Source organism: Coenobita brevimanus, chromosome 100 (genome assembly GCF_032717465.1).
Source record: "Coenobita brevimanus isolate Jiangsu-jjx chromosome 100, ASM3271746v2, whole genome shotgun sequence".
NCBI classification, from domain to species: domain Eukaryota; kingdom Metazoa; phylum Arthropoda; class Malacostraca; order Decapoda; family Coenobitidae; genus Coenobita; species Coenobita brevimanus.
Window position 1 is genome coordinate 2,397,501 of NC_137053.1, and position 11,908 is coordinate 2,409,408.

Below are 11,908 nucleotides of genomic sequence, written 5' to 3' on the forward strand. Positions count from 1 at the left end.
CTCTCTCTCTCTCTCCTATTTTCGTATATCCAAGCCTTCCTTTCACCCTTTCAGCCCGTGGACCTCATATTTTATTCTTGCTACTTCCAAACATTTCTTTTAATACTCGGGAAAGTTATGTCGTAGTGAAGAGGGTGGCGATAATCTCCATCAATTTCTTCAAAGCTAAATAGGTCAATCAGGTGATGGAAAGAAATTAAAGATAAACATGCCCTCTGTTCCCACCATCAATCTTCATCTCTCTATCTCCACTAAAATCCCTCAATATCTCCACCATCAATCACCTTCTCTTTCTCTACCGATCTCCCTCTATATCTCCATCCCACCATTATCTCCCTCTCTATCTCCACTAATCTCCACCGATCTCCGCAAGTCCCACCAACAGCCTCCCGCTCTACCTCCACCATTCTTCATCGATATCCTCCTCCAGTTCTACCATCACTCTCCCTCTATCTCCACCAATCTCCACCATCAATCTCCCTCTATCTCCCTGAATATCTCCATCAATCTCCCTCTATCTCCCTGAATATCTCCATCAATCTCCCTCTATCTCCCTGAATATCTCCATCAATCTCCCTCTATCTCCCTGAATATCTCCATCAATCTCCCTCTATCTCCCTGAATATCTCCATCAATCTCCCTCTATCTCCCTGAATATCTCCATCAATCTCCCTCTATCTCCCTCAGTATCTCCATCAATCTCCCTCTATCTCCCTGAATATCTCCATCAATCTCCCTCTATCTCCCTGAATATCTCCATCAATCTCCCTGAATATCTCCATCAATCTCCCTCTATCTCCCTGAATATCTCCATCAATCTCCCTCTATCTCCCCCAATATCTCCATCAATCTCCCTCAATATCTCCATCAATCTCCCTCAATATCTCCCTCACAGACCAAAGCTTCGACCCCGAGACGGTGTTGGATGAGGCCCAGAGGGTGATTCGGCGGGACTACCCAGTTAGCACGGCCACCATCCAGATCGAGCGTTATGCCAGGGAGATGGACGCATGCAAGAAGTGCCAGACGCCAGTGAGGTAGGCAGCTGGAGGGCGAGAGAGGGAGGAAGGAAGGAAAGGTAGGGAAGGGGAGAGAAAGGGAAGAAGGTAGGAAAGGTAGGGAGGGGGAGGGAAGGGGTAGAAAAGAGACAGCCTAAAATGGGAGATGGTCACACACAAGAAGTGATGCCAGACGCCAGTGAGGTCAGCAGCTGAAGGGGGAGAAAGGAAGAAAGGTAGGGAAGGGAGAGAAAAGGAGGGAATGGGAGGAAGGCAGGGAAGGAGAGGGAAGGAGAGACAGAGGGTAGTGAAGGGGAGGGAGGTAAGAAAGAAAGGGAAGGAGGGAAGGGGAGAGAAGGGAAGGATTGTAGGAAAGACAGGGAAGGAAAGTGACGGGAAGGCAGGCAGAGAAAGAAAGAAAAGGGAAGGAAAGGGAAGTAGGAAAGCCAGGGAAGGGGAAAGAAGGGAAGGATTGTAGGAAAGGGAGGGAAGGGGAGAGGAGGAGTGAGAAAGAGATAAAATGGGAAGAGAAGAATAAGAAAAAACACACTCCAGTGAGGTTAGAGGAAAAGGGAGAGAGAGTGGAGGAAAAAGGGGGGGGGGAGGAGGGAGGAGGAAACAGCCGAGTGTAGCATTATGAGAAATTAATTAAGTTCATGCGATTTCTTTCTCTGTATATGACACGGGATGCACTTATTCCATTGATATTTTCCTTGCACAAATATTAACTGTACTCCCACCACGTTTATATCAATCCGTCTGTCCATCTCTCTGTCTGTCTGTCAACTGAAGCATCTATCTATCTATTGGTCTAACTCCTCGTCGACACACACACACACACACACACACACACACACACACACACACACACACACACACACACACACACACACACACACACACACACACACACTGCAAGCCTCCAAAACTTTCCCATAAAAAAACTAAACAAAAGAGCCCAGATCAAAACTAGTTTCGAGATACCCTATGCCAAGGTGTAATATGCAAACTAAATCGCTAAGGATGAGGTGTTACGAAGCCTCCCTTGTCACCTGCAGTATATCCCTTAATTACACACCTGTTGATTAATTCTTCGACGGACGCATGGGAATCTATTGTTTCATTTCGGTTATTATTTGCCTCGGAAAAACTTAGTGACAAAAAGATTGGAAACTATCGAGAGAGAGAGAGAGAGAGAGAGAGAGAGAGAGAGAGAGAGAGAATAAAGGTTAAAATTTACCTCCCTGTTCGCCTCAAAGAAAAAAAATCCACCTCCCTACTGCTTCAAAAAAAGAAAAAAGAAAAAGGTAGAAATGTTAACCCTTTCACCTCTATTATAATTTTCTTCATTTTCCCGTCACCAAAAAATTAATTCCGCTCAAGAATGACCCCTATTAGTGAAGAGGTTAATGAGGTCACCAAGCCCAGGTAAATGACTCCTCAGGTGCTCAAAATCGCCCCAAAAAAAGAAAAACCAAAAATAAAAAAAATACGCAATTGACTCCAAAAGGTTCAAAAATTTCCTCCATGAATATTTTGACCACGAAATTCCCAGCATTGTATTTTTTTTCCTTTTTTTTCTTTATTTTTTCTTTTTTTTTTTCTGGTCAATATCAGACGGTTTTTATTCAGGGAAGGGGAAGCTTAAGAGTACAAAAGGGTAAAAAAAAAATCGTCAGGCAGTAAACGTAATGTACAGTAATTCTATGTACTTTTCTTTCTCGAGGGGTTAATTTCAACGAAGCTCGAGGTTACACACACACACACACACACACACACACACACACACACAATTCTCAGCACCCATAACATATTTACCTCTAGTGTGACATAACAATGGATCATTTTTCCTTTTATTTATTTATATATTTCTGCTTCATCCTCCAATCCTTAGGTGTTAAACAAGGTGATGATGATGATGATGATAATGACGATGATGATGATGATGATGATGGTGATGAGTTTCAGCTTATCCGTCATCTTTATTCTGATTCTCCTCTATTATGTTATTTATGCAAATTCCTTTTTCCCTTATTTATTTTCAACTTTCTTTCTCCATGTATGCTATCCTCTGTTATGCTGTCATGATAAGTATAATGAATACCTTTTTTATTTTCAATTACCAGATCTTTTTAATTTATTTCATATCGTTTTCTGTTACGATATATTTTCTTTATTTTACTCACAACCCCTTTTCTTTCTCTTTAGCTGATACTTTTCTATATCGCTCTTCTGTTATGATATTTTCTTTATTATACCCACAACCCTTTTATTTCTCATTGATTGTTTTTATAATATCGTTTTTCTTATACATATATTTTTTATTATACCCACAACCTTTTTCTTCCCCTTTAATTGTTTGTTTTCTTTATGTCTGGCGTTTCTACCCCTAATCATGTTCCTTTATTTACTATCCTCTCTACTTTTTCTCCTTGCAGTGGATAGATGGACAGCAAGACGGCCGCACTACCCCCTCTACAAGATATCACAACTACGCGTGTTCTGAGTGACTGTGGATCCCCTAACACCTCTTCCTTAGTGATTTATCCTGCACATAACACCTCAAATATCCTCATCAAGACATCACAATTCTGCGTGTTCTGAGTGACTGTGGATTCCCTGACACCTCCTCCGTAGCGACTTATCCTGCACATAACACCTTAAATATCCTCAAGACATCACAAATACGCGACTGTGGATTCCCTAACACCTCTTCTTTAGCGACTTAACCTGTACATAACACCTCATATACCCTATACATCACAACTACGCGTAGCCCATTCTGAGTGACTGTGGACTCCCTAACACCTCTTCCTTGGCGACTTATCCCGCACATAACACCTCAAATACCCTCTACATCACAACTATGCATATTCTGAGTGTGGATTCCCTAACACCTATTCTTTAGTGATTTATTCTGTACGTATCCTAGACAAGACATCGCAACTACGCCTCAAAACATAGGGTCGTTTCTAGGTGGCTCAGTAAATTGCGTGACAAATTCCTTAGCGATTTATTTTGCTTATTACACCCGACTATCGTTTTGTGTGTGATTAAAGCAAACTATCTCGATATTAAAAGGGTAAAAAATAGCATAGAAGTGAATGTTAAGGTGAATATGCAAAGTAAATCGCTAGGGAAGGGGTGTTAGGATGCCTCTCCGGTCAACCAGAATTCGGATTAGTTAACCTCTTCAAACTGAGGTCATATTTTTTTTTATTTTGGCTTTTACAGACGATTTTATTCAGATTTTTATTTTCGAAATGGGGGGGTTAGATACCGCCTTCATTATCCCCTTCAGTACGAGATCTCCACGCTGAATAAAATCGTCTGGAAATTGCAAGGATGAACTATACTCTTTTTATTCCAACATGGCCTAAAATCGTCATCTCTCAATTTTGAATTTTGACTGGGAAGAAGGGAAGAAAACTAGAATTTGGTGCTAGTCACAAAGAAGTGCTACGAAAATGATGCAGAGTAGTAGAATGGCCTCTTTCTGCCCCAGAGCTACGTGAAATAAGTGAAGGTCGAGAATATGGGCCAAGTTAAGGTGAAAGAACTAGAAATTACACCAGGGGACTGAAAGGATTCAGTTTAAATTCAAATGAAATCTCAAACAAAGACAGGAAAATGGGGGAAATAATGCAAACTTGAGTATATTCTTACAAAATAAGTAATAAATAAATAAAATGTCCTATTTAACTCTCTTTAAAGTGTAAGGGCCCGAGGCTAGGCTAAAGTAGTTCAGTACGTTTAAGAGCAGATGACCAGCCTACTTCCCCTGATGGCATTACTTGATTGAAGGACCTCCAGTCACTTCCTGGAGATGAGTCTATGCAAGGCCGTCACTCCGACTGGGGCGTTTTAACCACTTTTCCATAAGGCGCTTGTTATACTATCAACTTCATCGCTTCCTCGTATTAATTCTAATGATTTGACCTTTGTTTTGTGTGTTATTACAAAAAGTATTTAGTACTTCAGAATTTTATTATTACTATACCTGACGCCATGTAACTTGTCTTCTAAGCCCCGCCCCTTCTTACCCTCCGCCCGTACAATGCGTGAGGAGGGGCGGGGCCACTTCAGGATGGGGGCGGGGCTTAAGAGATAGGTTGCCAGAGGGTAAGTACAGGGTTGATTCTGGTGTATTATCTAAAAAATAAAGGCCTTGAGAACAACAACTTTTAATTTATCCTGAGAAATATCAACCGGTATCTAAAGTTCGATGAAAATTACCTGAAGATCTGCCCTCCCCCAACTGCAGCTGATTGTTGATATTACTGCAGGAATGACCAAGGAAATATCAGTGCAGTAAGAGACAACCCCGGCATGTATTTGGTAAAAACGCTGGGCATGCGAGTCAGTGTGGTGACATGTGAGGGTATGTGGCGAGAAGGAGGATTGTTGGGATTCAGGGAAGGGATTATTAAGTCTATGTTCAGAATCGGACACACACACACACACACCGCAGTCTGTTTCTCTCACCCACAGTCACGTGTCTGAATACATCAATATTGGTTGTGAGGGAAATGTGAATATTCTATGTCTCTATACACACACACACACACACACACACACACACACACACACACACACTATCTCTCTTTCTGAGTATTTTCGTCTGTCTTTTTCTCTCTCTTTCCGTTTGTCTCTACCTGCCTTTTTGAAGTGTGTCTGTCTGTTTGTCTGTCTGTTTGTCTCTCTGTCTGTCTGTCTGTCTCTCTCTCTCTCTCTCTCCCAGCGGCCCCACACCTCTCAAGTAAGCGTGTGTCTGGGGTCACTTAACTATGCAGGGGTGTCCAGGGTTGATGTCTGGAGGGGCTTTGGGAGGCTTGGCTGTCTCTGTGCTCTCTCTGGGGGCGTACTGGAGGTCGGGGAGGGAGGGAAGGAGGGAGACAGGGATGGGGGAGGAATAGGGGAGTGTGAGGGGAAGGAAGTGAAGGGAAAGAATGAGGGATAAGAAGAGACGGATAGAGTTAATAGAGAGAGGTGAAGGAAAAGAATGGAAAGGTTGAGGGATGACAAGAGACGAACTGTGAAAGGTACAGAAGAAAAGGAAGAGAAGGGATGGACTGAGGGATGGGAAGAGACGGACGGGTATAAAGGGAGCGCGAAAAGAGAAAAGGGTGAGGGGAAACATGGATAGGGACTGGGTGAAAGAGGAGAAGCGAGGGGGTAAGGGATGAGGGAGGGAGGATATGAGGACTGGGGAGGAAGGAAAGAAGACGGGGGCGGGGAGAGGGTAGGAACTGGAGGGAGAGAGAAGGAGGAAGGAAGATGGATGACTGGGAATGAGGAGAAAGGGACGTGGCATTAAGGAGAGGGAGAAAGGAAGGGAGAGGGAGGGAAGGGTGAGAGAGATGGGGAATTGAGAAGAGGGTGAAAAGAGAGGAGGGGAAGGGAGACAGGATGAGAGGGAAGGAGGGAGGGAGAGAAAGGGATGGGCATAGGGGTTGGGAGAAATGAATAATGTAAGGTAGGAGAGGTGTAGATATACGGAAGATGAGGGAGGATATGTGATGAGCTGGTAATGAGGCTGGAAAGGGAGGGAAGGGAGTGTTAGGGTTAGGGGTGAAAGGTGAGCGTGGGGTGATGGGGTGAAGGGTGAGGGTGGGGCGATGGGGTGAGGGTGATATTGTGGTCAGTAACTCGACTCCCGGCCACCAGGGGACCTCATGCCTAGTCTCTCTTAGTAACGCGTAAACAGGCCATTTCAGCGTTTTATTTTTTTACATGGTCCTCTCTCTCTCTCTCTCTCTCTCTCTCTCTCTCTCTCTCTCTCTCTCTCTCTCTCAATCTATCTATCTATTTATCTATCTGTCAGAAGAAGGAGCACCATAATGGCTCCGAACTCCTGATATAATATAATAATAATAATAATAATAATAATAATAATAATAATAATAATAATAATAATAATAATAATAATAATAATAACAGTAATAATAATAATAATAATAATAATAATAATAATAATAATAATAACAACAACAACAATACTGCCCTAGGGTTAGAAAGTAGGTTCGGATGATGATGATGATGATGATGATGGTGGTGGTGGTGGTGGTGGTGGTGAAAGGCGTATGAAAAATGAAATGAAGTATAGAAGAAAACAGGATACACAATAAAAATGCAGGAAAAGATGAGGAAATGGTGAGTAAGAGGAAGAAAACAAGAGGAAAATTAACACATGCGAAAGGAAAATGAAGAAATGAATTGAAAAGGAAAAGTAGGGAGGATGAGAAGGAGGCGTAATGATAGAGTGGGCTCGTTAAGGAAAGAATAGGACAGTGGGGAGAGGGAGGGAGAAGGAGGGGTGAGGGGGAGAGAAGGAAAAGTGAGGGGGAGAGAGAGAGAGACGGGTGAAGAGGAGGGGAGGGGTGTTGAAATGAATGGTTATGGGGAGATGAGAGAGAGAGAGAGAGAGAGAGAGAGAGAGAGAGAGAGAGAGAGAGAGAGAGAGAGAGAGCGGTGTAGAAGGGTGAATGATAGGCTAGGGTGAGGAGGGAGGGGCAGAGTGAGAGGAAGGAGGAAGAGGAATGAATGACAGGGAGAAGTTAGTGTGACAAAGAGGTAAAGGTGAATGTGAGGGCGAGTGAGGGTGTGTCGTAGAGGTAAGGGTAAGGGTGGGGGCGGGTTAGGGTGAGGGGGAGTGAGAGGGGAGTGAGTGGGGAGCGAAGGTGAGAGGGGTATGGAGGGCCACTTAAGCACGCGATTTCTGGAAGTGAAAATTACAAGGTGAGAGGGGTGAGGGGGAGGAGAGGGGAGGATGGGCGAGAGAGGGGAGAATTGGCCAGCACGGGGAGAGGCGAGATGAGAAGACGGGAGAGATGAGGAAGAGGGGAGAGGTGCGGAGGGGGGGGGGATGAATGAAAAGAATGAGCCAGTTTGTGTGGGGAGGGGGGGGAGGTGAGGGGAGAACAAACCAGTGGGATGGGGGAGAGGGGAGAGGTAAAGGGACGGGAGTGAGAAGAGGGGAGACGTGAGGGAAAAATGAACAGCGGATGAAGGGACGAGGGGAGGGGAGAATAGGGGTGTGAGGGGTGGTTAGGGGAGAAGGTGAGCAAGGGGAATAAATGAGAGACGAGAGGGAGGGGGAGGAAAAGGAGAGAGAGGAGGGAAAGGAAAGTGGAGGAGAGGAGGAGGGGCGAAGAAAGAGAATCCGGGGGCACAGGAAAGGGAGATGTAGGGTGAGAGCAAAGAGAAGGTAATGGAGAGAGGAAGGGAGAGGGGAGGGGGGGAGGAGAACAAGAAGGGGGAGGGAGATAGAGAAGAGGAAGGGAGGAAGAATAAGAGAATAGAAAGGAAGGAGTGAGACAGAGGAGAGGGGGGAAGGTAAATGAGAAAGAAAGGGGAAAGGGAGAAGGGAGAAGAGGGAGGAATCTTGTGTCAGGGCGGAAACAGAAGAGAGGAAAATTAAACACAGGGATATGGAAAAACAGAAGCGAAGAAGAAAACTGAGAGGAAAAATAAGAGGAATATTAAAAAAGATGACAGTGATGAAGAGGAGGAGCGTCAGGGAGATAAAAATGAAAGAGTGAGAGAAGAGAAATAAAGAGAGTGAGCAAGGGACGGAGAAAACACATATAAAAAGAAGAAAAATATAGGAAAGGGGGTATACGCTGGAGGATGAGAGAGAGAGAGAGAGAGAGAGAGAGAGAGAGAGGTGAAGTGTGAAAATGGGCATCAATTCTCATGCTCCTATGACTCACTCTTAACTGAATAAAATCGTCTGTAATTTAACACAAGAGTTGTCTCGATCATCAGGGGGTTCAAGAGGAAGACAGAAGAATGGACTGTATGAAGAAAAGGGAAGAAAGAGGAAACGTAGTAAAGAAAAAAAAAATGGAGTGAAGGTAAGAGAGGAAGGAAAACAGAACGCGAGAAAAAGGAAGAGAGGAAGAGGAAATTAAAAGGGGTGAGAGAGAGAGAGAGAGAGAGAGAGAGAGAGAGAGGAGGAGGAGGAAGAAAGAGCAGTTAATAATATCCTTAGCCTTTCCTAGAAGCTCAGACAAAAATATCCGACCAAAGAAGGCAAGGAAAACAGTGTAAAATTAACCCATGAATTAAAACAGTACTAAAAAAAAAAAAAATGTGGTTTTGGCCGCACTGTATACATGTCAGACGTCATACCTTTCTATTACCTTATATTTTCACAGGTAAATAGAATGAATGATGGATGGATAGAATGAAATATCGTAAACAGAATGAAGGAATAGAATGAAATGTTATTAATTTGGAGAGTTTGAAAGAAAATCGACAACGCTCTGAAGTAATAACACTACTACTACTGCTACTACTACTACTACTGCTGCTCCGACTACTACTACTACTTGTGAATCTTTAAGAAGGGTATTGTATTTAAATGACACTGGAATTTCAAGATACATAATCCTTTGCAGATTCAGTAAACAGGAACGAAAAATGAGCCCTAAATGGGAGCGATAACTTTTGCTTCCTCCCTCCCACAATAGTTCCCCATAAAAATAATACATAAAAAACGGAGAAAACGAGGGTGGATACTGAAAAAGCCAGAGAAGGTTGGTCGGAAGGGGGGACTACTGTATAGGAGGAAAACGGAGGGTAAAAACTGGAGAGAGAGAGAGAGAGAGCAAATACGGGTCGTCCAACATTCATTTCGGTCCAATAATCATCAACCCACTCCTTCAATAATCGTCCCAGTCGTTCAGTAGTCGTCTCAGTCGTCCAGTAGTCGTCCAAGTCGTCCAGTAGTCGTCCAAGTCGTCTAGTAGTCGTCCTAGTCGTCCACAAGTCGCCCCAGACGTCCAAAAAATCGTTCTTGTCGCCGACCAATCGTTCACGTCCTCCACTTGTCACCTAAGTCGTCCTGTATTCGTCCTAGTCGTTCAAGTCGTCCAAAAGCGTTCGTCCATACTTTCAACATCCATGCAGTCGTCTTTGTCGTCTAATTTTAGGTCTAACGTAGTCGTACATTAGTCGTTTTCATCCAAGTGTCCACTGTCTAATAAGAGTGTGTATTTAACAGACCTTGTACTAGTCTAACAAATAACAGTCCTGGTCGTGATTTGGTGGTCGTTTGGGTCGTACTATCTGCCGTGCGGTGGTGTACAATACGACTATGGGATGAGGTGGTCGTGGCATACTATCACAGGTGTGAGGTGGGTTAGTGGTGGGAGTCGTACTATCTGCAGTGAGGTGGTCTATGGGTTGAAGGAGTCGTTAAAGTCGTACTGTTTACTCGCTGGGATGGGGATGCCGTTCCGGTCGTACTAGCTGCGGTGAGGTGGACTGGAATACGACTATGGGGTGGGGCAGTGGTAGGAGTCGTATTATTTGTGACTATGAGGGGAAGAAGTGGTGAGGGTCGTACTGAGGGGAAGTCGTGGTGGGGGTCGTACTAAGGGGAAGTCGTGGTGGTGGTCGTACTGAGGGGAAACAGTGGTGGGGGTCGTACTGAGGGGAAGTCGTGGTGGGGGTCGTACTGAGGGGGAGTCGTGGTGGGGGTCGTAATAAAGGGGAGTCGTGGTGGGGGGTCGTATTGAGGGGGCGTCGTGGTGGGGGTGGGGGTCGTACTGAGGGGGCGTCGTGGTGGGGGTCGTACTGAGGGGGAGTCGTGGTGGGGGTCGTACTGAGGGGAAGTCGTGGTGGGGTCGTACTGAGGGGAAGTCGTGGTGGGGGTCGTACTATCTGCGGTGCGGTGGACTAGAACACGACAAAGGACGACTATGGGATGGGTGGTTAATATGCAGGGCGGGATGGGGTGCCGGAATAACCCAATTTGGGATTAAGGGCAGCAAGACGACTTAAGATGGGAGAGGTGGTGAGGGGAAGGAAGGGGAGAGGGAAGGGAGGAACTGGAAGGGGAGAGAGAGAGAGAGAGCGAGAGAGAGAGAGAGAGAGAATAAGGACAGGTATAGAGGAGGAGGAGGTGAAGGTAATAAGCAGGTGTGAGGTGATTACGTACAGGTAGGAGTGTGGGTGATAAGAGGGTTCAGGGAAAGGAAGGGGGAGAGTGGGAAGGGGGGGGAGATGCAGAAAGGGAGGGGGAGAGTGGGAGGGAAGGGGGGTGCAAGACGGTAGGGGGAGAGTGAGAGGGAGGGGGGATGCAGGGAGAGGATGGATGAGTGTGGGGGGGATAAATGGGAATGGATGGGTGTGGGTGGGATGGATGGATGTAGGAGGGATGGATGTTGGAGAGATGGATGTTGGATGATGCGGCGAGGAGTGAGTATTGGAAGCATAGGTGGGGAAGGGAATGGTAGGATGTGGGAGGGATGGGGAGGGATAGATGGGTGTGGATAGTGTATGATTTTATTACTGCAGCCGCCAAACTGCTTTATTCTTAATGGGAGAGGCCCCTAGATTGTGAAGGGTTTCATGATAGGCAATGGGAGGGGAAGGGTGGGGATGACAAGGCAAAAGGAGGGGGGATGGCAGGATACTGGAGGAGAGGGGAGAGAGGGGAGGGGTGGAGAGTAAGAAAAGGAGAGGAGACGAGAAGAGGGAAGAGGGTGGCAGGGCAAGGAGAGGAGGGGAGGGAAGAGATGAGGATGGCAGGGGAAGGGGGAGAGGGGAGAGGAGGTGTGGTGGGGTAAGAAGGGGAGGGGAAGAAAGAGGGAGACAGGTGTGTGGAATTCATAATGTACACTCATAAGCACCCATTGTCTGAGTTTAAAGTTCTGTCAGATTTTTCGGTAAACGTTGCTAATCAAATTTTCCAGGTATGTCAGAAATATCATTTTCACAATAATCCCCGAGACGATACAGGGACCTCCAGGAACTTGAATTTTTGCCAACTTCTAAAAAAATAAAGAAATAAAAAGAAAAAAGACACTCTCCTTTAATTCGTTCTGCTTCCCTACCACAATACTGCCCCACCTACTCCCTCTCTCCTTTCCTCTCTTTGCCTGTAGTACAATTCTCTCATT

At 45.3% G+C, this 11,908-nt stretch overlaps 1 protein-coding gene across 1 annotated transcript in view; it reads left to right on the forward strand.

The window, feature by feature from the left end:
• The window catches only part of LOC145414565 (proton-coupled zinc antiporter SLC30A2-like), a 26,486-nt gene extending 22,183 nt beyond the window's left edge, over positions 1-4,303 (forward strand). The window contains exons 9-10 of the mRNA XM_080284084.1: positions 896-1,037; positions 3,437-4,303. Of these exons, the coding sequence (XP_080140210.1) occupies positions 896-1,037; positions 3,437-3,443 (149 nt within the window). The 3' untranslated portion in view covers positions 3,444-4,303. The remainder of the gene's footprint in view (positions 1-895; positions 1,038-3,436) is intronic.
• Positions 4,304-11,908: the final 7,605 nt, after the last annotated feature.